Source organism: Myiozetetes cayanensis, unplaced genomic scaffold (genome assembly GCF_022539395.1).
Source record: "Myiozetetes cayanensis isolate MyiCay16 unplaced genomic scaffold, myiCay2020 scf7, whole genome shotgun sequence".
Taxonomy (NCBI): domain Eukaryota; kingdom Metazoa; phylum Chordata; class Aves; order Passeriformes; family Tyrannidae; genus Myiozetetes; species Myiozetetes cayanensis.
Window position 1 is genome coordinate 28,531,931 of NW_026087964.1, and position 26,233 is coordinate 28,558,163.

General features: G+C 35.7%; 1 protein-coding gene across 8 annotated transcripts in view; it reads left to right on the plus strand.

The window, feature by feature from the left end:
- FAT1 (FAT atypical cadherin 1) overlaps nucleotides 1-26,233 on the plus strand; it is a 107,340-nt gene that overhangs the window by 41,968 nt on the left and 39,139 nt on the right. For 5 of the 8 annotated variants that reach the window (XR_007631774.1, XM_050337885.1, XM_050337887.1 and 2 more), the window contains exons 4-8: nucleotides 13,322-13,383; nucleotides 16,168-16,497; nucleotides 17,009-17,219; nucleotides 19,404-19,472; nucleotides 21,284-21,423. Coding sequence is in view for 7 of the 8 variants with exons in the window: in XM_050337885.1 (XP_050193842.1) it covers nucleotides 13,322-13,383; nucleotides 16,168-16,497; nucleotides 17,009-17,219; nucleotides 19,404-19,472; nucleotides 21,284-21,423 (812 nt within the window). In the remaining variant the exon portion in view is untranslated. The remainder of the gene's footprint in view (nucleotides 1-13,321; nucleotides 13,384-16,167; nucleotides 16,498-17,008; nucleotides 17,220-19,403; nucleotides 19,473-21,283; nucleotides 21,424-26,233) is intronic. The other 3 variants (XM_050337888.1, XM_050337890.1, XM_050337891.1) reach the window with 1 other exon arrangement.

Sequence of the window (26,233 nt, forward strand, 5' to 3'; positions counted from 1 at the left end):
GTATCTAATTAATTTCTAGAACTTTATGGGCTCCAAACTAAGATGTGTGTGTCTTTGTACAGTAATACTGAATTTTTAGAAACTGACTGATGTGGACCTTTGTAGGGTATAGTTCTTTCACAGAAAAAAGAGATTTCTTTTCATAAGAAAAATTGTTGACTGATCTCAAAAATCTTGATTCTCAAAAATACTACTGAAACTGAAGTAGTATCTGCGTGCTTCTTACCATGATCAGTTTCCAAGTATCACCTTCAGTAAATCTTCACTGACACTTCAAAACATTTTTTACATTTTAAATAATTATAAAAAAACTTAGTTAAAGAAACACTGCTAAGTTTTTCTTTGCATGCTGTTTCACCTCTTGGAGCAGGATATATAACAGTACATCACAGGACACTTTGTCATCTTTTCACATATATTTGACCTTTCATTAAAGCAAATGAAATACAATTTGCTTTATCTTTGGAGTTTCCATGTAATGAAAATAAATGACTGTACATATGGGCTGTCCAGGTAGAATAAAAATAATTATCATATTATTTGCAGGAAAGAATTAGAACAAAGACTAATCACACAACTTTCATGTTTAATCTAAACCCAACTGTAGACAAACATGTAAGTTATGGTAACTACTTTTTATGTGTATAACTTCTTGCCAAATAGATTGTAATTAAATACAGAAGTAAGTGACAAACCAGAAAAGTTTCAACTCATGTTGGAGTTGAACACAATTCGTTAACTATTCCGAACACGTCCTGGGACTCTGTGGTTAATCCCAGCACTTAACACTAGAGCTATTGCACTGAGGCTCAGAAAAGGATTGCAAATTTAGCAACACTCACGTAAAGCAAAGGTTTTTATAACAGTAAACAAGTTCTGGGTTTTGTGCTTTGGAGTTCACACTGTACAGTGCTTTTTCTGGTACACATAATAGAAAGAAGTAGTATTGCTGTTTCTGTTGTGGTTTATTTGCTTGTGAGCTATTAGGGTATCTTTCTTTTGTAATTACCTTTTAACAAGAATCAAAGACACTGAATCTTAATTATCAAAATACTCATAGTTACTAGTTTCCATATTTCACTGGATGCATTTGGATATGTTTTGTCCAAGAAAGCGATGCAATGGACAAAAAAAAGGATGCTTTAAGGAACAAGTAATGAGCTGTTTCACTTAAAAGTGAGTGATATAGTTCTAATCTAATTGTAGGACTGGAAAGTTTTACATATCACTGATGTAAATTCCATGGTTGTCTTTACAAAATACAATTGAATATGGTAATGTTTGGATTAAAGTGCTGGATATTTCTATTTAACATGTACACAGTTATATTAAGTGGACAAATTTATGTTTTTATCCACCTTTGATTCTTTCATATTATATAATACCTTAATTTGGTTTTTTTGCTTTTGAGGAGAAGTATTGGAAGCATGGCAGTTGATAGTGGAATTGCAGTAGTTCTTTGAGAAAGTGGAACAGGTACTTAGTATGGCATCTACTGGTAATAGCTGACAATACCATTGTATATAAGTGTACATTTATGAGTTTATGAATTATAGTTATATAATCTCTAATCTATTTGGATTAACCATTTAGAAATTGATCTATTAGTGTCAATTTGAGAGGCAGTTATTGTATTCCTTTTACTAGAAGCTTTTAATTGAAACATGTAATTTTTTTCTGTCTGAGACAGGAGAGTGGGGCATGCATTAAATATGAGCTTTTTGTTCACCCAGTAAGAACTCTAAGAGTATGCAGCCAGTATGCAAATTGGCTCCCCAATTTAAAATGTATACTTACAGTTCCCCAGTTCCCCAGAAGGACATTGTGAACCAAATTCTTTTTCAATCATTGTTTTCTGTGTTTCGTACTTTTCTTCTATCTTTATTCTTTAAATCATGGGATGACAAGAACATCATGTGAAATTAAAGGAAAGGTATTCACCTTTAACTGACCAACAATAACAACTCAACAAGTCATATAAAGTCATAAAACATGGAAATAGAACATCCTTAATTGCTGCAGAACTAGAGCCATTAGACTGAACTGTCTCTAAGCAAAAGGACAACAATTCCCTGAGACTCTGTATCAGTGTCCATATGGATGTAATAGTTTTGCCATGCTGTCTTTTTTTAAAGTATGGCTGCTACTTAAAGATACAGATTTTGTATGATTAATATCTCAAAGATTGCTGAGCTAAGATGGCAGAAAGAAGCTTATACTGACTTGCAAATGGCAGTGTGAGCATTAGAATGGCAAAATCTGCACTTGCATAGTGCAGAGTTCCAGCTCTCCTTAGTGTTACTGAGCAAGAAAATGGAATCCTAAACAGGTATTCATACAGGGCCAGGGAAGACCCTTGTACTCTTTTTGGATTGCCTTACCCATATATTTGGGCTAGAAACAATTTCATTCTTTTGCCCAATTGGTATGCTCTTTTCCACTTCCCTGGGACTCCTGTTATATTTATTGTACCAACCAGATTTGGCTTGGCAAAGGAATCAGGGTTGGGTAGTAAAAAACACTTTCTCGAGAAGTCATGCCTTATTTTAGAAATTTAAAACAATAATAGCAAGTGAGGAAGGGAGGTACTTGGTATCGCTCCATATAACAATTTTGAGTCAGCTTTGCAGAAGTGCTTATTGCAAAAGTATAGCTTTCTATGCTTTTAATGAAACTTGGTATGAAAGTGGTGCTTCCTTCTGAAAACTAGACTTGGGTTCACAACCTGAACAGGAGAACAGCAAAATTAATTTTGAGTTGTTAATTTTCCCATACTTAGGCTTTGCAGGCGTAAGCCAGAAATAATTGCATGATCTAATTGCTTGGGAGTGTTGTAAAGGTGCATTAATTTGTATATGAAGCACTTTGGTATTATTATGAGAATGCTATGGACATTCCTTTGACAAAAGTAGTAATCCTGTGGTATAGCAGTTAGTCCATTTAGATAAGAATATTAGAATAGGGCATTTCAGCAGAAGCTTTGAGTGACAGCTCATTTCAGTACCTAACTGTGTCTTGTGCATTTTACTCAGTAACCTTTAAAGCATCATCTGTGTGTGTCTCTGTGTGTGCGTGTATCTATCTGATTTGGAGACTGAAGTGAAATAGGAAATGGGCACAACTGCAAACAACTTCCGTGGGTTTCCGATAACACTGGAGAATTACTTAGTAAGGAAATGAAGGGCCAGTAACCGCACAGTAGTATTGGCTTCATTTTAACAAAGGAAATCTTTGTTGTTTAACTACTTGTGGGTTTTAATCCCAACTGATGTAATATTTTGGAACTTGAATAAAACCACTATTACTACATTGCAAGCTTATGTGATTTAAAGTTAAATAAAGTTCCAAATGCTGAAATTGTTCTTGTAACTTCTGTAGCTGGCAAACAATGCCAGGCTCAATTATTGTTTCACTCATGTCACACAGCTCAAAGCACATGTAGCAGCCTCAATGTGCCCAATTGTTTACCTCTCACATGCAGAGAAAGTGAAGTATTTGATTACACTGTCTCTAAAACAGATTTTTTTTTTCTTTAGCTTTACTGAAAATGTGACCAGAATTAACTCAAATGTTTTTTAAAGTCCTACAGCCACAGAGGGCTACATGAGTATGTGGAAGTTTATATATACATGCAATTGGAGAGTTTAAGTCTGCAAAAAGTTATTTTTAAATACTGTTTAAAGCACTGAAGTGCTACTAGAGTAGTGGTTTTCAACCTGATCTTTTTTTGTAACTGCGAAAACAAGTTTGTATCTGTGAAATTTCTAGTAATGTTTTCATATCCACTCACTACAATACTTAGGGATTTAGCACTTGAAAAGAGAGAAATTTTCCTATAATAGAGGCAGCTATTTTTAAAAGTTACTTGCAAGCATTTATGTAGAGATCACTTTTAAATTTTAGGTGGTGGAGTTGGGGCTTTTTAAAATTTATTTTATTGGTTCTCATACACCTTTTTCGGAAAAAGAGAAATGATAGGAACTGGGAAAATAAATGAGAAGCACAGCTGCCCTTTCCTTCTCCTTTACTTGTCCCTCTACTGCAGCACTTGTGAAATCATAGAAAAGCTTGGTTTGAAAGAGACCTTAACTCTCATCTGGTTCCAAGCCCCCTGCTATGGGCAGGGATGCCACACACTAGGTCAGATTGCTCAGGACCCCATTTAATGTGGTCTAGAACACTTCCAGGGATGGGGCATCCACAGTTTCTCTGGGCAGCCTGTGCCAGTACCTCACCACCCTCTGACGGAATTTGTTCCTAACATCTAATCTAAATCTCTTTTAGTTTAAAACCATTTCCCTTTGTCCTGTCATCACCTGCCTATGTAAAAAGTCACTCTCCTCTTCTATAATCCCCCTTTTGGTACTGGAAGGCTCTGCTTCCCAGAACCTTCTCCTTCTTCATGCTGATCAATCCAGCTCTCTCAACCTGTCTTCCTATAAGCTGCTTCAGCTCTCTGATGACTTTTGTGGCCTTATCTGGACCAGCTCTAACACATCCATGTCTTTCTTGTGCTGAGGACCAACCCCAGAGCTGAACAAAGTACTCCAGATGGGGTCTTGCAAGAGCAGAGTAGAGGGGTAGAATCAGAATCCCTTGACCTGCTGGCCACGCTGCTTTTGATGCAGTCCAGGATGTGGTGGGCCTTTTTGGCTGCAGGTGTACAGTGTTGGCTCATGTTCAGGTTTCATCCATAAGAACACCCAACCTTTCTCCACAGGGCTACTCTCAGTGAGTTAATCTCAGTCTGGGTGTGCCCCAGTCCAGGTGTAGCACCTTGCACTTGGACTTGCTGAACTTCATGAGGTTCTCATGAGTCTACCTCTTAGGTTTGTCCAGGTTCCTGTAGATGGGATCCCATCCTTCTCTTGTGTCATCTACACTGCTCAGCTTCATGTCATCTGCAAGCTTGATGAGGGTGGAGCCAGACTCACTTTATATCATATGTTCTTTTGAGCTGGAGTATATAATGTGCAAAATTATACTTCCAACCATGGAAGAGACAATGATCAAATACTGTTATGAGCCAAGTACCACCTTCACACATTCTTTCAAGAATATGAAGTAATGTTATTTTTCTATCTGAAAAATTCACAGTGGAGTCACAGTTCAAAGGCTAACTAGAAGTGAGCTATAAAATTTTTCCTCAGTTTTACTGAGAGCTGAGACAAGAACTTTGACAGCAGTTTACATGATCATCTCTGTTACGAGTGTTGCATGGAGTTCTTTATGTATATGGGTCAGTTACAAAAGCAGTTCACTTTAAATGAGTAACTTGGCCTGCAGTGAATTCCAGACTTATTCTAGTACATTCTGTATTGTAAATGTAGGAAATAACATGCAGTTAAATTAAAATCTTCAAACTTTTACTTAAAAACTAATATTTTAGGGTTTAGATGTATAGGGAGCTTAGGGACCTCTAAAGTAAGCCTGTAATGGTGCTGGAAATATCCTTATATTTTAGTGTCATTTGAACAACTTTCTCTGTTCTTAATTACTTCTCTCAACTAATAATGATTTAAAAAAAAAAAACAACAACAACTTTTGATTCCTCAGTGCTGACTACTATAAGCTGGAAAATGTATTTTCTTTCTTTTGTTCGGGGGGGAAAAAACCCCAAACAAACAGAAGCCAAGTTTAGAAAGGAGTGTAGTGTTTGTTTCTCTGTTCAAGCACTATAAATACAGTAAGATTATGCCAGGTTTGAAAAGATCTTTCAAGATGATGTGTGATTTTATGGTAATAATTTTGTACTTAAGTATCAAAGATAGTATATCTCAAAATGAGATTATACAAGTGAGTGATGGAGATTAGGTAACTTAGAGTTAATTACTGAAGGCATTTGAGCTTTGAATTTATGTGGTTTTTGAAGGCCAAGAGTATTTTCACAAAGTAAGCAAAGAGAAAAATTTATAGTGTTCTGTTGATAGTAAGATCAAAGTTCATTTTAGAGGAAATTTATCGTCACTTCCTGGTTTACTTTCAGTAATCATACTAGTGGTTTGTAGTTTTATTTTTCATTCAAAATTATTTTAGCTATTTTTTATTAAGTCCTGTTTTTTGTGATTTCATCTTATGCTACTTATGACATACACTTCCAGTTTTTATCTTTTGTATGAGAGAAATGAACTACCAAAAGAATATGATTGGCAATGAAACTAGACACATCCAAAATGTTTTCAAGCAGTCAAGATGCAGGATCATAGACTTAGATTTATTTTCCTAATGTAGCTATTTGGGTGTTTGCAATTATTTATATAGTTATTTTCGTTATTTCCAAAATAATTTTACTCGCAAAAAAATTACTGCAGAAGTTAATATTACTGTGTTCGTAAATCCAGACTAAAAGTAATGATTTATACTTTGTTTAAAATCTAAGTGAAATTGAAGCTCTACAACATTTGTAGAATTGGATGACTTAGTATGTAAAGTATTTTTTCCTACTTATGCTGTACATTAATAATCTTTGCTGGGTTGCTTGTTGGCTCCATTCTAAAATCACAAAAGTTACTAATGATCAGCAAATTTCAGGATGCTGTTGAAATAGTTTAGGAACTGACTCAGCTTCAGATATGCACCTTGCATTTTTTTTTGGTAGTAGTAGGATTGACTAGTTAAATTGCCTGGTTACAGATAAACCCGGTGCCTGTTGGTATGAAATATTAGCCATAGGAATAAGTAACCTACTTTTTGATCCTATATACAAGGCTTACAGTCTGTCTTGGTAACAAGCAACAAACTAATAAACACTGATATTACTGTACCTCAATAAATGTGCTGCCCTTATGGACAGGGTGTTATCCCTTGTTTGATGCAATCCTGACTTGGGCAGGACTGAGATCTCAATAATTGCTTGACTTTTCATGGAGTACCATTCAAAGGGCAAGACATATTCATCTGGAACAAATGTGCCAACAGAGTTTTTTGTGGATGAAATCTAGAGCATATGCAGCAGCATCTGAAAGAGAAATAAGGAAGTGCCTAAGAAAAGGTGATCTGAAGAGCAAATAGACTTTTCAGTCAGGAGTTTATTGAGGTACCTATACACTGTGGGAATGTCCTATTGGCTTTTGCTTGAACTGCTGCATATGGGAATTGAAGGGGAAAAGACACCAAAACTGTGAAAGGCTGCACTAGGTGAGTGCAGTCATGCTATACCAAAAAAAAAAAGGGAACAATGATTTCAACACAGTGTGCTGCAGTAGGTCTGCACTTAAATTTTTCTAAAACTATATAAAGGGTAGTTTTGTAAATTACCCTGATCATAAAGTCTATATATGAAGTAGAAAACAACTCCTTTAGCCCCAAATATGGATTTAAACTTCCCAGAAAAGTCTGTTAACCCACAGGCTATGAGCTGTGCTAGGCAGAATCAGTCTTTGTTCTACCTAAACAACTGTATAGTAAAAAAAAAAAAACAAACCAAAAAACAAAAAGGAAATTCAAGAGACCAGAGAGAACAAACAAGCAACAGAATAACCCATGGAGAGAGTACATGGACAGGAGAGTTGAAAGAGGAAACTGGGCACTTAATTTCTCTGGAAAAGTAGTACCACTTTTACAATCTTAATTGAAAGAACAATAATGATTGCTTTTAAGTGTTGTATTTGAACAGAAGAGGTATTTGCAGCCATTTAATGTGCTTGTTAATTATACTGCTAGTTCTTTATGAGACTTCGTATTTACAGTCATATTTCAGCACTTGAAAATTACTGGTGACAATTCTGTTACTGGTTTCATTGAGAGTTACTTCCTGCTTAGAACCAGGAAGAGTTAGGAATGAAATACAAGTAAAATTGCTAAGGAACTATCTTTAAGACCATTTAACCAGACTATTCAGTTCCTTTATGATATGCTTGCTCAAGTATGATAACTTGCTAGCAATATCTTTTTTCTTTTTTAACTCAACAGCCTGTCTTCATTCTGATGTATAACCGTGGCATGCTGTCTAGCTTACAGTCATCATCTATACATGGCTAGTAAGACATGGAGTTTATTTTTTGCCAACTGCAAAGCTGAAATCTGTTCTTTAATCCCTCTACTAATAATTTTCATTGACCTGTTTTTATTAACCTGTTTATTTATTTTGGTTGAGTAGCCTTGTTTTGGCTTACACAGAAAACAAGATTTGAGTACAGTCTTGCCAGAAAGCTTATCTGAACACCTTTAGAAAGGAAATGTGGGCCTTTTCGATGGTCATTGATTGTAAGTTAGGTGTAAAATATAGTCAACTTGAAATCAGTTGAAAGAAGAATGAACAAAATTGTTGTCTTTCAGTGGCAGTGATGAAACAATCATGGATTATTGTGTTACCGGATATTTTGTCCATATTTCAGGAAGTACTGAGATATTGGAAACAGTTAAAAAGAATGTCATAAGAGAACTTTCAGACAGTGAAACTTGATGCTCACTGTATTATGAGAGATGTCTAAGACATGACTTGATCTCACCTAGTACTTTCAAGAGGAGGAAACTGATGATTCCAATGGACTTCTTAGTCTATCACACAAAGGAAAGATATATTTCTCTATCTAGAAGTGAAAACTGTCTTGAATTGGATATAATACACCATTTCTTAAATGAGAATGAAGGAAATCCTACCTTGAGGTGAGACACCATGTTCATCACTTGGAGACATAATTGGTCTTCAACTTACAGAATGTGTGCTGTAAATTGCTCAGTACTTTTGGGTTGTGTTATGCATTAGTTAAACTAGATTTTTGTTATAGCCACATCTGAATTTAAAATCCATACTTCCTTGAACTCTCAGACTGTTTTATATATTATGACCTTGTAAACAGATCTTAATATATAACAATATGTTAAAAAAAACCCTTAAAAATTCAGTAGTAATTTTTCAGTTTTGGGATTGAAGTGGAGGAACAAGAGCTTAAATAATAATTGACTGAGTTGCAGCAATCATGACTGATGAGAGCTTAAATGGTAATTGACTGATGCAGTCCAGAGAAACCATTTCTGCTGACTGCTTATGGTTTACATTTAACACAGAGGACAAAAACCTCAGTGACCAAATACGGTCTCCCTTATATTTAGTTTACGTCTTGTATCTGTTGAAGTTAGTGATAAAAAGTGTTGTAGTTGCTTTCCATATTTCCTTCAACCTTCAGTACCAATGCATTCAAAGATCAGAGAAACTGTATTTATTTTCATATGCTGCATTTCCAATAGTGTTATACTGCATCCAAATCAAACCTATCGGTTCAAACTCACTGGAGGCAGCATAGTAGACTTCTCATCTGCTTTAGTCTTTTGGTTCATGGTGGGGTTTAGCCCTGTCTAACAACCAAACTCCCATCCAGCTCCAAAGCCTTCCTCATCTCAAGCTGAATGTGCAGTTGGAAAGTCTGTGTATACTTGTGAAAGTACAGATGCATGGAATGCACGATGTATACATAGCAAGGTAAAAATGTTGAGCCTTCCTCCTCCCCTTGCAAAGACCACTTTTTCTTATGCTACTTCTTTCATCAGTGAGACCAACTATGCCGTAATAACAGAAAAACATTCTTAACACAGTGCCCACCTAATGCTGTTTTTTTGAAAGAGATCACCATTTCAGCACTGAATGAAAATTGTTGTTGATGTGCTGTTTTTCAGATGCAGAGGTAACATGATGTAGCTGGGAAATGAGATGAAATAAATCCCTGCTAATGTCTGCTGCCTTGGGCTGTATTCTGTTCCAAATGTAGCAGTTTTATTTATATTTACATAATTGAATGCTTTAGTTGCATTTTTGTCTGTTTTACTATTATTTAAAATAGAAATCTGAAGTAAGTTTTATCTGAATGCAGTTGTGACTATTTTAATTTTTCAGTAGACCTCAAATAGACAGCAGCTATCCCCAGAATGGGGATAGCTTCCTTCCAAAGAAGGAATGAAGAGGGAATACAATTGTATTTGTTACCCACTGCAGGCTTTTTGGTTTGTTTTTTTTTATGGATGTTTACAGTTAGTTTCAGTTGATTACAGTAGCTCTCCACCTAGTGAGGCAGAACAGCTATGATTTATCCAAAGTCTCTCCGAATTATTGAGCTGCTGTTATGAAGATGTTTCTGATGAGGTGATTTTTGAAATATCACTAAATGAAAAAATTGCACAAATTCACTGGAGATACCATTTGCTTATCGTTATCCTAGAAATGTTAGTTATAAACTTGCATTTCTCAAGGATGCTTGACCCATCTTACCACAGTGTACATTGATTTCAGATGAAATTATAATCAGTGATATGAATTACTAGAGCATACTGTTCCTGTTGGTTTTGGGGAGGGGGGGAGTGGTGATAAGTGGAGGTAGAAGGAAAATGCAAGAATGTGACTGCAAAGTAATGCTCTGAGTCAGTTTTGCTGTGGAATAGAATGGTTTGTCACAGTCACGTTTCTCACATATGCTGCCATTTCATTCAGCAATAAGCATATTCTCCCCATCTCATAACAAGGATTTCAAAACTGATTGTTTTACAAGACTTCTTCAGAGATTAAGTGAAATCATCTTTTACTTGCCACTCCTGTGGGGGTGTGCTGTATGCAAAAGTGTGGTCATGCATTTATTTGTCTATAGGGAGGGGCACAGCAAGGAGATCTCCAAAGAGTCACAGAAAGGAGCAGGAGCTCAATCTAGAAAACTTGAGAACTTTTGTTTTCAGTAGAAAGAGCAGAGTGGTGGCTCTTTTTTGCAGAGCTGACTTATATTAGGTCCAAAGATTCTCCCCAACCCTCTCAACAGGGAGTCCTAAAAACCACACTACATAGGAATACTCAAACTTATTATCGTGGCCATAGTTCAGAAAAGTTGTTCAACAATGGATGAAATCTGTTGATGCAGCATTAAACATTTTATAATAATATAAAAACTGAGAAAAGGGGAAAGCTGTAGTGATTACCATAACCAAACCTTTTACGATCTTAAGCTGAAGTGAAACACTTCACTGAAGCTAAATTTGCACTTAGGAAAGTGTCTAGCAGTAAAGAGTTAAATAAAAAGAATGTCATGCATGTGTATGTGATTCTAAATCCAGAAGTGTTACATTTCCTTTGTTGGCATTAGTTTCTGCTGAACATACAGGATATATATGGTGAAGACTAAGCCCTTCTGTTCTTGTCTGAAGTGTTTTAACAGAAGTGTGGCATGCTTGATTGAAAAGACTGGAGGTTTTAACTGATCAAAGCATATATATTTTATTCTTACTGGATATTTTTCTGCTTACCTATTTGAGTTGTATTGACCAACTTCATTAACAGGAATTTTACCTGGAATTAGACTTTCTTTAACAAACTTATGTAGTGTTACGTGATAGAATTTTGTCTTGTGTGCTTGCAGCAAAAGCTTTTGAGTGTTTTTTGTTTGGGTTTTTTTTTTTTCTCCATGTGAAAATATAGTCTCAAGAAGGTTAATAGAGAATTATTGTATCCTTTTTTTCCTCTTTCTTTCCCCCCTTCCTAGATTCACAGTAATAATGCGACTTTTTTCCTTGCTATTATTTTGTTTGGAGTCTTTTGTTTGTTTTAATTTTCATCCCCCCATTCTTTGTAACTTACCAAATAATGCATCCTAACAATAGTATACATACCTTCTATGGCCTGTAAGAGCATAAAATTATACAGCAGCATAGGATGGTACATCATGGTGTAGAATACTAAATATATTATGGATTTGATATGATGGCAAACCAAATTGCTGGAAAAACAAGGGAAGATTTGACCATAATTGAAACAGCCATTATTTGCACTAACTGTGTTTTTGGAGAATAGTTGTTTGAACATTTGACAGTTTTAATATTGCCTTATATAGGTTTTGTTCATATTATTGTTGGTATACGTAGACTACAGCTGTATTTTGACAGAAGCATAGAGTAGCTATGCACCTGGGGTACACAATTCTGTTTCTGTTGGCCTTTCTCTTTTAAGTGAAATTGAAATCTTTATTGCTTTTCTTTTGTGCTCTACTTTTTATTGGCTATGAGACAAAATTGAAGGCTTTTTTATTGTAGCAGACCAACCTTGAAAACATTATAAGTGGATTTTAATTTTGCTTATATGAGGTCTTATTAATAAAAAGATTACACTATAGTTGGAAAAAGGAACATGAAGTATAATGCCTGTGTCTTGATCTCTGTTTCATCCTTAATTGGGTAATTGCTTCCCTGTTTTTCAGTTTGACAAATATCAAGATGGCAGTGCTTTCCTGTCACTGTAAATTTAGCTGGGATAGTTCTGTAAAATGTCTCATGACAATACAGTGTTCTCTGTAGTTAACATATACTGGATTCCTGCTTCAGAGGGTATGGGATGCTAGTGGCTTAAGCCAGGCAAATACAAATCTTGGTGTTTGGTCCATGAAAAACCAAGTTGGATCTAGCTGGATTTACTAGTTCAGTGCCATGTGAACAAAGCAGTGAAGTTTGTGGGGCCAAATTATATCTGCAAACAGATTAATGTCTTTCATGCAGCAAAGAAACTGAGTTATCTCTTGTGTCTGCATCCATGGCATGGTTAACTCACACCACAGCAAGCCATTCCACTATAATTGAGAGTTGATCAAGTTGACTTTTCATTAAACTCAATAGTTAAAATTTTGAACTCACTGTTAGGGAGAATTAATTCAAATAAGATTCTTTTGTATTTAGTTTTCACTGTCTTTTTGTCACCTCTTACTGTTGACTTTCTTCATTTAAAGCAAAATCCATCACACCTCTCTAATCTTGAATTAAGGGCATATCACAGTCTTGTGACAAAATGTAGCATCATGATTGAAAAACTTGTGGTCATTCTTTGCTATTTTCAACAGCAACTGTTTGACTCCTTGTCATTGCCAAAAAGCCAACACAGACAGATTGCTCTCATTTCCACCATTACTGCATCTCTTCAGGTCATCCTCTTTTTTTGTCATTAAAAATACAAATCGGTGTTTCCCCTGAAGAGATTGGTAATTATTCAGCAAATGTCTGTAAGCACCCTTTGAAAAAGGCATATGAACACCCTCTGAAAACAAGACTTCATGTAAGAGAATTACATACATTACTTCTGTCAGAAACATAACATGCACAGATGTGACGGAACACTGAGATGTGTTCGTCTTCAGGGTTACAACAGCTTAGTTTTCACATTGCAAAGAATATTTTCATGGCTTTTAAGGATTGGAAACCCCTCATCCCTTCCCTTAAGAAAGCGTAAATTTTGAAAAAATAGAAGAGACCACCTAAGAAAAAATTGAGATTGAGGATATCAGTAACTGCTGATTTAACCTAACCTTCATTCAGATTATTTTCTTGAAGGATTTGATTAATTATTCTCTTACATTTACAGGGCTAATTACAACCACATCCAGAAAACTAGATCGAGAGCAGCAGGGAGAACACATACTGGAGGTAAATAATTTCTTTGATTCTCTGAAAAACAGTGACTGTAAGTTCATTGGTCTTTTACAGAGAGTTAAGTTTACCAGGGTTGATTACTATATGAAGAATTTAAAGACCTGGATTTCAGAAGTAACTTCCTCCTATGTTCATTATTTTACAGTGCAGAGAACTGTCATAAAACTACTTATAAAAACAGTGTCTTGGGGCTTTCTCATAAGAAAAGAGTAAAGGTAAAAATTGAATGCGATTTTTTGGTTTTATATCTGTAAACCAAGATTTTCTTTCAAACAGTACAAAGGCACAATTGTTAAAATGAGTGTGATTCCTTTTTAAGTCTTCCTCTGTAATTACTGGAAGAGCTATTTTGTCCTAACTTTCACTGAATATAGACTTCTGGAAAAGAAGTGCAGAATGTTTTTTTCTAACACTGAAAATACAAGCTGATTATGAGTAGCCCTATTTTCTGTGTAACATATTTACCAATCGCATGAGTTGCCAAACATGCATTATAAAGTCATAGTCAAAGAGCATGAAATTTGTGACATAATGCTTTTATTTAGCTACATTTAATTGATTGCCTGGATTTTATGTAATAGCTTTCTCATTCTGTGTCAAACAACATCAAAAGAAGACAGCTTTAAGTTGTCTAGTTTCACAATGTTGTCAAGCAGTATAACAGCATGGTACTGTACTTGTAATGAAGACTTAATATTCACAGTGATCCTTATGTACTAAGATTTATCATGCCTTTCCTCCTGGATGATAGATAAAAGGAGTTGGCTGCAATAGGAGTTGGCAAAACTAACATTAAAGCCAGAGAAGCAAGTCTAGACTTACTCAAAACTTGTGAAATCCTTAGAAAGCTATTCTAGTGGGAATGCAATGACTGCATAGACTTGGAGATTAATGTATTCCCTGATAGCACAAACTATCCTTTTGCCCAATTTCAGTGTATATGCAGTCTTCCTGGACCATTTCTATCCCTTTGGTGCATTGCAAACTGGATTCGTGTAGCTGTTGGACCAATTTTTTATCATTATATTTCTGTATCAGCTTTGAAAAGAACTCTTTGCACCTAAGTAGCAATAAGGCAGAACATCCTCTGAAGTGAGTTTGTAGTTGTAATAGTAACAAAGTTAATTAAGTGGTAAATCTGATTTGGTACTAGACATATTATTTCTGTAAATTGTAAAGTCATTATATTATTCTCTTTTCAAATTGACTCATTAAATCTGGTAGCATCAGTTTCCCAAAGCACTTAATGTCAGTTTTATCATATTTCTTGACCATTGCCTTGTATATTGGTTGTAAAATAGGTATACCATGATTTTTACCTCTACACATATTATACTGGCTTTTGTATTAGATTTATACAGTAAATAAAATGAGCTGTGGATTATTTTCTGACCCTGAAACCACCTGGCACAGTATGACTTTGATTGTTTACATCTTATCCCTGGAACAGGTTGACCATGTTCAAGTTGCCTGTTGAGAATGGTGTCTGAATTGTGTGAATTCTCACGCTGCAGCTAGGCAGTGTATGCTTGTGCTGCTTCTTCTGTGCCAGAAGTCACATTCACAGTGTAATGTTATGGGCAGTTGTCTGCTAGCAGTCATGCTAATTTAACCTTAAGTTTATAACCTTAAGGGAACATGTACAGAACTGAGAAAGTTCAAGATTGCAATCTTGATGTCATGTAATGGTACATAAATCCTCCTGGTTTCATCATTCCCTATAAAATAGCAGTTTAAGCTGGTTGCTCTTAGTTTGGAACGTGGGTTATTGCCTGGTGGTATAATTTATAATCCTTCATTCTTTCTGCATATTGAATCCCAGCAGGTTGTTAAGTTTTAACTAAAAGTATGTGAAGTATCTGATCGAAGAATTCTTGACTCCAGAGCAATACTGATGGATAGCATGGCCCAAAGTAGCAGTTTTGCCATGTGTTAGTTTTATGTTTAGAACTTTGAAAATAGGTTAATGAGAAACCTAGAAATGCACAGAATGGTGGGCAGTATTATGAGCCAAGTGCTGAGCATCTGGCTAATTAATTGAGCATTGAAATGTTGACCAGATGGGTTGGTGGGTTTATTCCTTGTTTGCTATTAAATTTAATCCTTGATTGCAGTTCTGCTTACATAATAGTAACTAATATTGCCCCATTTTTTTATTCCCAATTTGTAACTGTTTTCTGAGTGCCAATTGGCACTTTCTTATGCAGTTGTTTTAGACTACCTTCAGGTTGTTTTCTCATGTCTTAGTGTTCTCTTTGTTAATGTCAGCAATGCCTTCAATACTGGTGTTGACTTTAATTCAAAGAGATTTTTCTCAATTTGCCTTTGTCTTCTGCTTGGCTCAGAGCAATGCTAACTTTATGTTAATGGACATGTTATTACATACCCTTTTTGATTTCCTCATTTGGGATGTGCTTTGTTTTTTTGGTTGAGTTTGGTTGGGTTTTTTTTGTGAACTGAAAGGTATGTGCTGGTGTTCCATTACAAGCACTAAAGGGAACACATAGTCATTCACGTGGAAATCATGCCATCTGTTAGAGATGAGCATGAATATTTGCATTTTGTATGTCAAAATATTAAGATAGTAGCTGAATGAGCTTTTGTAGTGCCTTTTGTAAATATTTAACTAATAGTTTTATGCAGTTGTCTTTAACTGACGTTAGGGGAGAACTTTAAAGTTGTCATAGGCAGTTGTAGGAAAATCTGACTTAGGAAGAGCATTGTTGGAAGGACTATGTTTGAATTGAGCACTAACTGTATCCTTTTTAATAAAAACAGGTTACAGTGACAGACAATGGTACTCCTGCAAAATCAACAATTGCACGGGTGATTGTGAAAGTCTTAGATGAGAATGACAATAAGCCTCAATTCTTGCAAAAGTTCTACAAAATTAGGCTTCCAGAGCGTGGTAAGCCGGAGCGAGAGAGAACTGCTAGGAGAGAGCCAATCTATCGAGTTATTGCTGCAGATAAAGATGAAGGCCCCAATGCAGAGATCTCCTACAGCATTGAAGAGGGTGATGAACATGGCAAGTTCTTTATTGAACCGAAAACTGGAGTGGTTTCATCAAAGAAAGTTTCTGCAGCAAGGGACTACGATATCCTTTCAGTGAGTCACAGTCTCGTATATCATGAATATGTAAAGTGTTCTTTTATCTGTTCATTTCTTATTCAACAGCTGGCAGATGAGTGCAGTATCTGAAGGAAGAAAGCTTCAACAAATCCAGAAGCATTGTTTTGTGGATTTGTTTGGTTTTCAGTTTGGTTTGGTTTTTGTTAAAGGATGATTTCAGATGTTTGTATTGTTAATCAAGAAACTTCTGTTCTTTTCCAGAACTTGACAGGTAATGTATGTGATGAGGGAACATAAACAATCAGTTTGACTCACCTCCAGGAAGAAGGCAAAATAAAAGTGAATTTATGGTAACAGTTTGTGCTGCTATCAGGTGCTGCACACTTTTTCTCCATTTGCTGCCCAGATAATGAAGGGCAAGTGGCACTTTGAGAGACACTTAACCTTTTTGGATATATCTCACACAAGCAAATATGCTTGGAGCTTATTACTACTTTCTGTTTATGTGACATAATGATTTATGTGATCCTGTGTGTCTGTTTCACAGATTAAAGCTGTAGATAATGGTCGTCCACAAAAATCTTCAACTACACGGCTTCACATAGAATGGATTCCAAAGCCCATCCCGCCCACAGAGCCTATTTATTTTGAGGAGTCATTTTTTTCTTTTACGGTGATGGAAAGTGACCCAGTTGCTCACATGATTGGTGTAATAGCTGTTGAACCTCTTGGAACACCACTTTGGTTTGACATAACGGGTAAGGATGCCTTAAGGGCCTTTATTATTAGAAACAAATGCATGGAGTCTGAGATACTGGAGGGCTTATTGCAGCTTGGTTTTAATCGCTCTTCTAAGTAGTGTAAGGATTTGGAATTTTTTAACTGCAGATGTGGATTTTCCCCCTTATTTTGTTGTAAGTCAAAATGATTTAATTTTTATCGATACCACTCTATATCTAAGATTAAAATGAAGTTGCAAAATATCTACTGTGTTGCATTTTTGAAAATGACTTATGAATAGAGTGTCACAGAAAACTGATCTAATAATAGCTAATCTCATAGACTGTAGGATAGGAAAATAAATAAAATGCTAGTTTTCTGCAAATCTGGATAGTACACTCAAAGAGAGATTGTACTGTTCACGTTGATTTTTTTTCTTCTCTGGGCTACTTCTCACTTTGCTGTCCCTTGATTCAGTATTAAAAGGAAAGCATGCAATATTCCTAACTTCAGCAAACTTCTTCCTGACATATTCTTTCTACTGTATCATAACTTAGCTTCTACCACTGAAAGGGGAATTCTAACCAGTAATATGACATAATATGTTGATATCATGGTGACAAAATGAATAGTACTTTTAAAGTTTAGATTTAGTCACTAGACCTATGAGCACCAGTAATAAACAGTGTTGCCTGTATAGCTGGTAGTAAAACCAAGTTCTGTTGTGTGTTAAGTACTTTAGAATCCAGGAGAATGGCACGGCCTTATTTCAGAAGAGATGCTGAACTGTAGTGAACTGTCTCTAGTCTTAAGATTACCCTATCAGACTCATTTTTTCCACCACATTCACAAGAGAGAGAAGGATCTTTTTCACCTTGGTTACTACTGAAAATTTGAGCCATGATTATGGTGTTAAGTCGTTTGGGAGAGCATATTTTTAATTATTTCTTAAAAGTTAAAGTATTTTGAATATCTGTTTTGCTGGTGTGTATTTCCTAAGGAATGCTGAGAACAGCATCGGTTAAAAGTAAAGTTTCTGAAACAGACACATGTAGCAGGAATATATAAATGCCAAATACTTGAGGGCATTCTCAGAAAATTTTCAAGCACATGACAGCATACACAATTCGTCCCTAAAATCATGCTTCATGTGTGAACAACCTGTGATCGTATTGATAATCATTACTAATTCATTAAATATTTACATAGAATTTTTTTAAATGGTTCTTTTAAATGTATTTTTGGGAGGAGGGGGGCAAAGTTCCTGTCCAAATAGCTCATAGTTGAATAAAAAGTGTTTGCATTTAGGCAAACCAAGGGGTTATGGATCTGTACAACTGTGTAGAGGTAGTAAAGAGTTCAGGATGCTTTCTTGCATTCTCACAGGGGAAAAGGTCTCTGCATTAGAGGTATTTTGGGACTGAGGTGGCTCTTTCAGTGTTCTCCCAAACTCATACAAGCACATAGACACGGGAGTAGAAAAGCAGAAAACATAAAAATAAGTGAGCAGGAAAGATGAGAAGGTTTTGTGTATCCAAATTAGGGTTATCCAGTCAACAGCAAACAGAAACATCTACAGACCAAAGAGCATCCATTAAAGGAAAGGTTAAGAAAGTGACATTCCCAGGAAAAGGTGAACAGTTCATGGGTGTGAGAGTAGATAGGAGAGGCCTCAGAGGTTTTGGGAGTTTCAGTATAGTACAGCAGTGATGTTTTCTGGTGTCTTTTATTAGCAAAATTTTTTAATTAGATTGGGGATGTACTTTTCTATTGTTGTTCTTTGTCTGCGTCAACTGCTATGGCCTCTGAACACTGTGTACGTCTGAACAGAATCCTGATGATAGCACGATTTTGATTTGCTCCTTCTAAGCATGCAGCACAGTTTGGACATTTACATATTTTTTTATTGTATGCCTAATGCAGAAAATAGATGATCTTTTCCTGCTCTATTCAGAAAGACACATACAGAAAACTCCAAGGGGAAAGAGCAGAACTTGTCTGAGTGTTGCAAAATAAAGCCTTTTATTTTGACTGTGTTCTCAGTAAAAGTGTACTGGAAAGGTTGATATGTGATTATGTTGTGAAGTTATCAGCTGCTTTAACAGGTGGTCACTTTACTGCCCTCTTTTACTGTTTCTAATAGCATGAATGAATTTGATTGACAGCTTTCCTTTGTGTTCTGTGCTTGCTTTCCATGCTTTCTTTCTTTTTGGCTGAGCCAGGAGACAAGCTTGCTAGTGAAGTATTTTACATCTTTCAGATGGCTTGTGACCTGAACTGTACAGCAGAAGGTATCTGCTGAGATCACATAATTTATTACCAGATTATGAGATCTGAAATGAAAGCGTACATTTATAAACTATTTATTTTATTAACCCTTCGGAAATCAAAGTGCTCACGGTTGCATTTGTGACAGGTTCGTTTTTGTTTTGTTTTGTCATCATTACATTTATACAGCGTCAATTCTGAGCATCCGGTTTTGGCTTTGGCCAAAACTGTTGCTGTTACACGTTCAGTGTACCAGGTGAGGAGTTTGGGTTGAGTTCTGCTTCAGCGGATTACCAGGTATCACCACTACTACAGAAGTTAGGCAAGGCCTTTGTGATTTTCTTGATAAGGAAGGTAAAAAACGTGGTTAGAGACCTTGTCTTTGTGTCAGGAAAATGCCTTAAAATGTAGATTACTTCATTGGGACAACTGAGAAAATGGTTTTTCCTGCCTGTTGTAAAAGGAAAAGCTAGACTCACTTTCTAAAGCCAACATTTCTATCCATTTGAGTGATTCAGAAACTGCTGCTGGGCCAGTAAGAGGAGCTGTCTTTCAGTTAAACTTGAAAAATTATATAATGTTGGTCATTATCAAATATCTCAAATCCAGTGAAGCAGAATCCAACCTATCTTTCCTAAACTGGTATGTTTGTCATACAATGGAACCTTCTAAAGGTGAATCCTTTTTACATGTGAATGGGGGCTCATTTCAGTATTTCCTGTTTTTTTCTTGGATTAAGTACAAATTTGCAATCTTTGGAACTTCACCCTCTCACTTCTAACCTTGGCTTTTTATAAAAGGCATTCAGTGATCTACAAAGCTTAGCATGTAAAAACTTGTTAAAGGGAAAAAAAAGGCACTCAGATGATATCTGAATGCTATCCGCTATCTTTGTAAAATATAATTAGAAAAACACATGCACATAATTAGGAGAAATTGTTTTGCCATATTCAACACTTGCTTGACCAAAATAAAAATTGATTCTTCCATTTTAGGCAGTTTATTGAGAGAGCTAAAGCAATTTTAGTTAAATGGCAGTATTTATCATTGCTAACAATATTTAGACCTAATGGACATTGTATTCTCAGGACAGTCTGCTCTGGGTGGCATGATGATGATGATCAATTAAATGTTTAAACGACTGAGTGTAGGTATTGATCTACACAGTCATTTAACTACAGCTCAAAGAGTAATCTGAAGGTTTCACAAGGGAAATTAAGATAATTTGCTTCAGAAAAGGAACTTGGCCATATTTAAACATTGGGCATTTAAACATTTAACACTCATCTGAAACCTTCCTATCTCAGTAGGCGTGAGATAGTGAATTCTTTAGATAGTCAACGGTGAGATGAGAATTCTTCAGAGGTAATTTGTACTCTGCTCCAAAAGACACAAATTTGACTTATGTCTGATTTAGGATTTTAATGTATTGTGATACAAAGTATCATTTTTACTAATTAGCCCAATCTGCACAAAATTAACTATCACATTTTACACTGTAATTCTCAATTTTCTCCTATCTGGAATCATTAAATTCTTTTTTTTTTTTTTTTTTTTAAATAAAAAGAGTAGAGAATCCCACAAATAAGAATTTACCTGCAGACTTTCCATGAGCCAGACAAATCAGCTTTGTCCAAAACTACTCAGTTTTAAATATGTACAAGTAACAGTATTACCAGGAAAAAAACCCAAATAAAATAAATGTATGTATAAGTCTGTGTATATATAGTTTCACCTTCATTAAGCATCTGAAGACAAAACATGATCATACATGAAAATAATGAAACAATAATGCATTTTATTAATTTATCCCTCTCCCAATTTCCTGAACAAGGTGGCAACTATGACAGTCGCTTTGATGTGGACAAGGGCACTGGAACTATCATTGTCGCAAGGCCTCTTGATGCAGAACAGAAATCAAATTACAACTTGACAGTAGAGGCAACAGATGGAACAAGATCTATCAGCACTCAGGTAATGAACTTTCTAATTAAGCATTTATAGAAGGAGGAATGTGTAGCTGGAGGGTGGGGAGAGTGTTGTGTTTTACCATGTTTTTCATCCTGGACAATGAACATGGTTTATCTAAATTAGGGACTCTGTCTAAAATAGAAGTGGATTCTGATATTCATAGAGCCATGTTGTTTGGTGGTTTAGGTAGAAGGTTGTATGTTATGCTGCTGTAGCTTGAACCAACAACTTTTAAGTTATATCATGTTCCTACAGCTAAATAAATGAAAACAGAAACTAAGCCCTTGCATGGATGATCTTCTCTCAAGAAAAGGATTAATACCACTTATATGAATTACTGTTCTTTATCGAGCTCCCCCAAAATCACTAATTTGATTACTGTACTTGAAATTTAGAGATGACCATCGTAAAGTTTTTGTGGTTACACTGCCCCTGTAAGATGTGGATGACCAGTTGTACAGCATCCAAGTAATGTTTTATGAAACTGAACTGCTTCTTCTGCACAGTGTACATAGAGAAACAAGGGTTAGATGATAACATCTCTTTGTATCTTCCTAAGTACTTTATTTTAGCTTTGGTGGAGGTAGAGATTGCTGCTTTTTGGAGATTGTTTGGCAATCTCAGACAAACCGTTTTTTTTTTAAATTACCTCTCTGCTAAGGCTCTACAGTGGTGGCAATTCTTTGCAATTGGACTAGTAAGTTCACTTCAAGGTACAGAAACCTTTTGTGTCACTACTGGAAATAACTCATAGTAACATAGGTTATAATGTATATCCCTTCTGTTTTTCCCATCTAGTTTCTTTCTCCAGCCCAGAACCTGAATATATTCAAAAGTAAAGTTTAGCTCAGGTTACTGTGAATAGAGCCATGAACATAGAGGAGCTCCACTTTTCTTCCAAATAGAAGGGAAGGGATTTATTTGCCAGTTAAAGACTGTTGGACTGGGACAGTAATGTGTCTGTGTTGCATATCCCTATCATTGATCTACCCCTCAGGAGCTCAAAGAGCAATAAGTGGCTTGCTGCTGTCTTTTTTGTAAATATAAATCTGTGTTACAAATGCAATTTCTTGTTGTTCACCTTCTATGCAGCACATATGTTTTTCTGTTATCTTTTCTAATGTCTTAAATGTTGTCTTCCTGCTTTTAGCCAGAGGAAAAGATGTTTCTTGGCCATGTTTAAACACAATCTTTATTGAGGAGACTGTCTGGAGGCTTGATAGTTGAAATAGACTAAATTTGATAGTAGAAAATTGGAAATTTAGCAGTTTGCTATGAGAACTGCCTTTTCCTTTAACAGTGACAATTGTGAATGATATTCTAGACAATGAATCTTCAAACACAGCAACGTGTTTCCCAGTAGGAACTTTCTGCTATCATAGCTATGGTGCCACTACTTCTGGTGCTGATGAACACCATAAGAGCTTTGGAAACTCCTGCTGTAAATTTATTGCCTACTTGTAGTAAAAATATTGAGCAAATTCACTTCTGATTACAGAATGCTGGATGGAAGGCATGAATTACTTTGAAAAAAAAATTAGAAGAAACACAAATCCAGCTACAAGATAATTCCTTTTGCCAGAAAAGTCAAAAAGACACCAAGAGGCTTTCCACATGCTCTTCCCACTCTACCAAAAATACAGTCAAAAATTCCACTATGCAATGTGTTGGGGTAGTCTGGGGACTAGTAAAGGCTTACTATGTGGTCTTGATGACTGCAGATATTCTGTCCAGTGCTCATGCTTATGTAGCTAAATTTATGCAGACATCCTGAGCTGTCACAGTTGAACCATAATCTGCTTTGTCTTTTAGAACAACCAAGGATTGGAAGGTCATAGTACTTTAACCCTCATCCCTCCTCTTCCTCTGGGTTATACAATTCATTCAGTTCTTGGAAATGCACAGTGTACCTTTTGTCCTATTTCTTTAAATTGTTATTTTAGCATTTTGTAAAGCTGAGTGAGCATTATAAAAATTTACCACAGCACTCTTCTCCAGAAGAATTGGAGTAGTAGTCTTAAATTTGTCATCTCTGTGATGTTCTTTTCTATGATTTTCTTTCGTGTCTTTCCTTTCATCTCTGTTAGAGTTGGCAGGATCAGAGATTGTGGTTTCTGTTACAAACAAGCACAAAAGCTTCCTTTGCACTGTCTTGCATTTGTCCTGCTTGTGGGATAAGCACAAGTTATGCTGTTGCTGCTGGAGTTCCACGTTACTGTGGTGTACAGATTGACAAGTGTGGACTAGTTCAAACTCTGCAACTGTTGGTGCATGAACAGACTTCTGATTTTAACTGATTCTCTTATCTCCCTCATAACTCCTGGCCCACCCAAATGGACTAATCTGTTAAAATAACCCTCAGGACTATCATTCAAAGGATGCATTTCAGATATGAAATGTTGATATGAAATCAAAGTTGAAGGTGCGATTTATGACTGCCAGTGTGTAAATTCCATTGCTCATTGCTGAAATAATGGTGAATAAAGTTTGAGTGTTGATGTGCTGTTGGATTCTAAGAGCTCATTAACAGTGTCAGGCAAACAAAGTTCTGAATTCTGAGTGCATACATGAGCAACAATAATATGCTGTACACAGCTTTTAGCTTACAAAGTAATTACTGTCAACACTGCGTATACAGTAAACAATTAAACAGACCTTGATTAACAGCAGATTAAGTCATTTTACATTTAATTTGAAAATGACATTTGCAAGAAATTGAAGAGGGGTGCAAGAAATCTTATTGTATAAAAACCGTGTATTGTATCTGACTTTAAACTGGAAGGCATTTGCTGGCCTCAGGCCATTAACATCTGTAGCGCATTTGACTCTTTCAGGACTTGAGTTAAATAGCTTTTTTGAAAAATCGGTAGTAGGCGGGGAGGCTATTAGAATTTTGCATGCATCTAAAATGCCAAATGCATGATGCAAAACAAATTTCAGGCCTACAATACCTAGTGGTATTACAGATGACTACTGTCGCACTAGGAAGGAATATCATTAAAAATAAAAAAAATAATTTAAAAATACAAAAATTAAATAATTAAAAAACACAAATCAACATACGTACTGAAATAGAAAAGGTTTTTCACAGGCTGTAAGTAGCAATATATGAGCTACTGAATTTGTTTGGGGGGGAAATAGAAAGAAAGAACAAAATCCTGTTTCTAACTATAGCCACTTGCAGTCATTGCTATGTCTATCAACTTTTTTTCACTGAAAGTACTACTTCAGATGGTTTAAAGCCAATTGGAACATTTTACCTATTGCTGTGCTATTGCAGAATATTTAATCCTGCTTTATGCAAAATTTATATGGATATTATACTTTGGGAATTAAGTATAGACTATTCCTCGTTTATTAAATATACATTTTTGCTTGCAATCACCGTTCTACTCCACAGAGACATTTTAGAACTGGAATGTAGTTATATTATCTCTGGATAATACAACTTTTTGTTTATGAAAATTATCATAAACATGTCAATGTAACTATAATGTAATTATGGGAGAGGAGTAGATTTTAAACTCCATATGGAATCAGTAAATGAAAAATATAAAACGATCCAAAGGAACATTGTGTTTAAATATTGCTCACTGAGTATGTTTCGTCAATGGCACATATCTCCTCTGCAACTTACTAGTAAATGCATTTCTCTGCAGATTTAGGTTTCACCTGCCAAATTATAAATAGATTTGAAATCCTTCCTCAAAGTAATCCTAGGCTGCTTTGTTCTCTGTATGACCAGTGTGCATTGCTCTCAGTGAGAACTGTTAGCAGAGGGGCAGTTATGCAACACAACCCTTGTATATCTTTGTAAAATGAGTGAAGTTTCTTTAGTTCCAGAACATTTTGTTTCAAAGATCACATTATGGTCTGTAAATGTCTTTTTTTTCTATATTGTACCTCTTAAATGAGCAACACTTTTTCTTAAGAGATAATATTAGCATATTTCATTTGAATTTCATCTTATAATTTCATTGAGAAATGTTCTGTAACTGCTTTTATTATACATGTTACTTTAGAATATCACAAATTCTTCATGTGTTTTGTTCTCAGGCACACTAAACTATATTTTTCTATTGAGTCTTTAGAATCGCACTTCCAATTATTACTTCAATTGCTTTTCATTTAATTTGAAGACCTTAACAGTTTACATGAAAATTTTGTCCTTTTACATTTAAAAGGAAACTGCATATCTAGCACCTGTCACTTAGCCTCAGTAAAAATTCCTGACTTGAAAGTAGGGTTTCCTTAGTCATTTATTCAATAGTTTAGACTGGAAGGAGCCACTGGAGTTCATGTAGTTAAAACTCCTGCTCAAAGCAGAGCAATCTGTAAAGGTGATCGAGTTGTTCAGGGGCTCATCAGGTTCTAAGTGCCTGGGATGACAGGGTGTAAGAGCCCAGGCTCCGAGCTATGAGCTCACTAAACGGGTTATACTTAAAAAATATACAGGGCTTGACAAAATTTTATTAGAAGAACCTTCAGCTCTTTTAAAACCATAAGAGAGAGTGCAAAGGAGAAAAGCTGCACGTTTTCTCAGGAGGTACTTTTACTGGTAAACTTCAGAAAATAAGGGAACTTGGCAAAAGTTTGAAGGGCAACATTCAACCAAATGGAAGCATTCCACAAAGCATTGACTTAGCACATGCTAACCCATACAACTTAGCAAAATCCAACCCATCCAGTCTCAATCTACCCAAAATATTAAGAAAGGAGAGTAGGAGAAGAAGAAGTGAAAAAAGAGAGAGAAAAAGAGTGAATTATAGCTACCACCCCTAGATCTAGCATACAACTGCCTACAGGAGTCCAG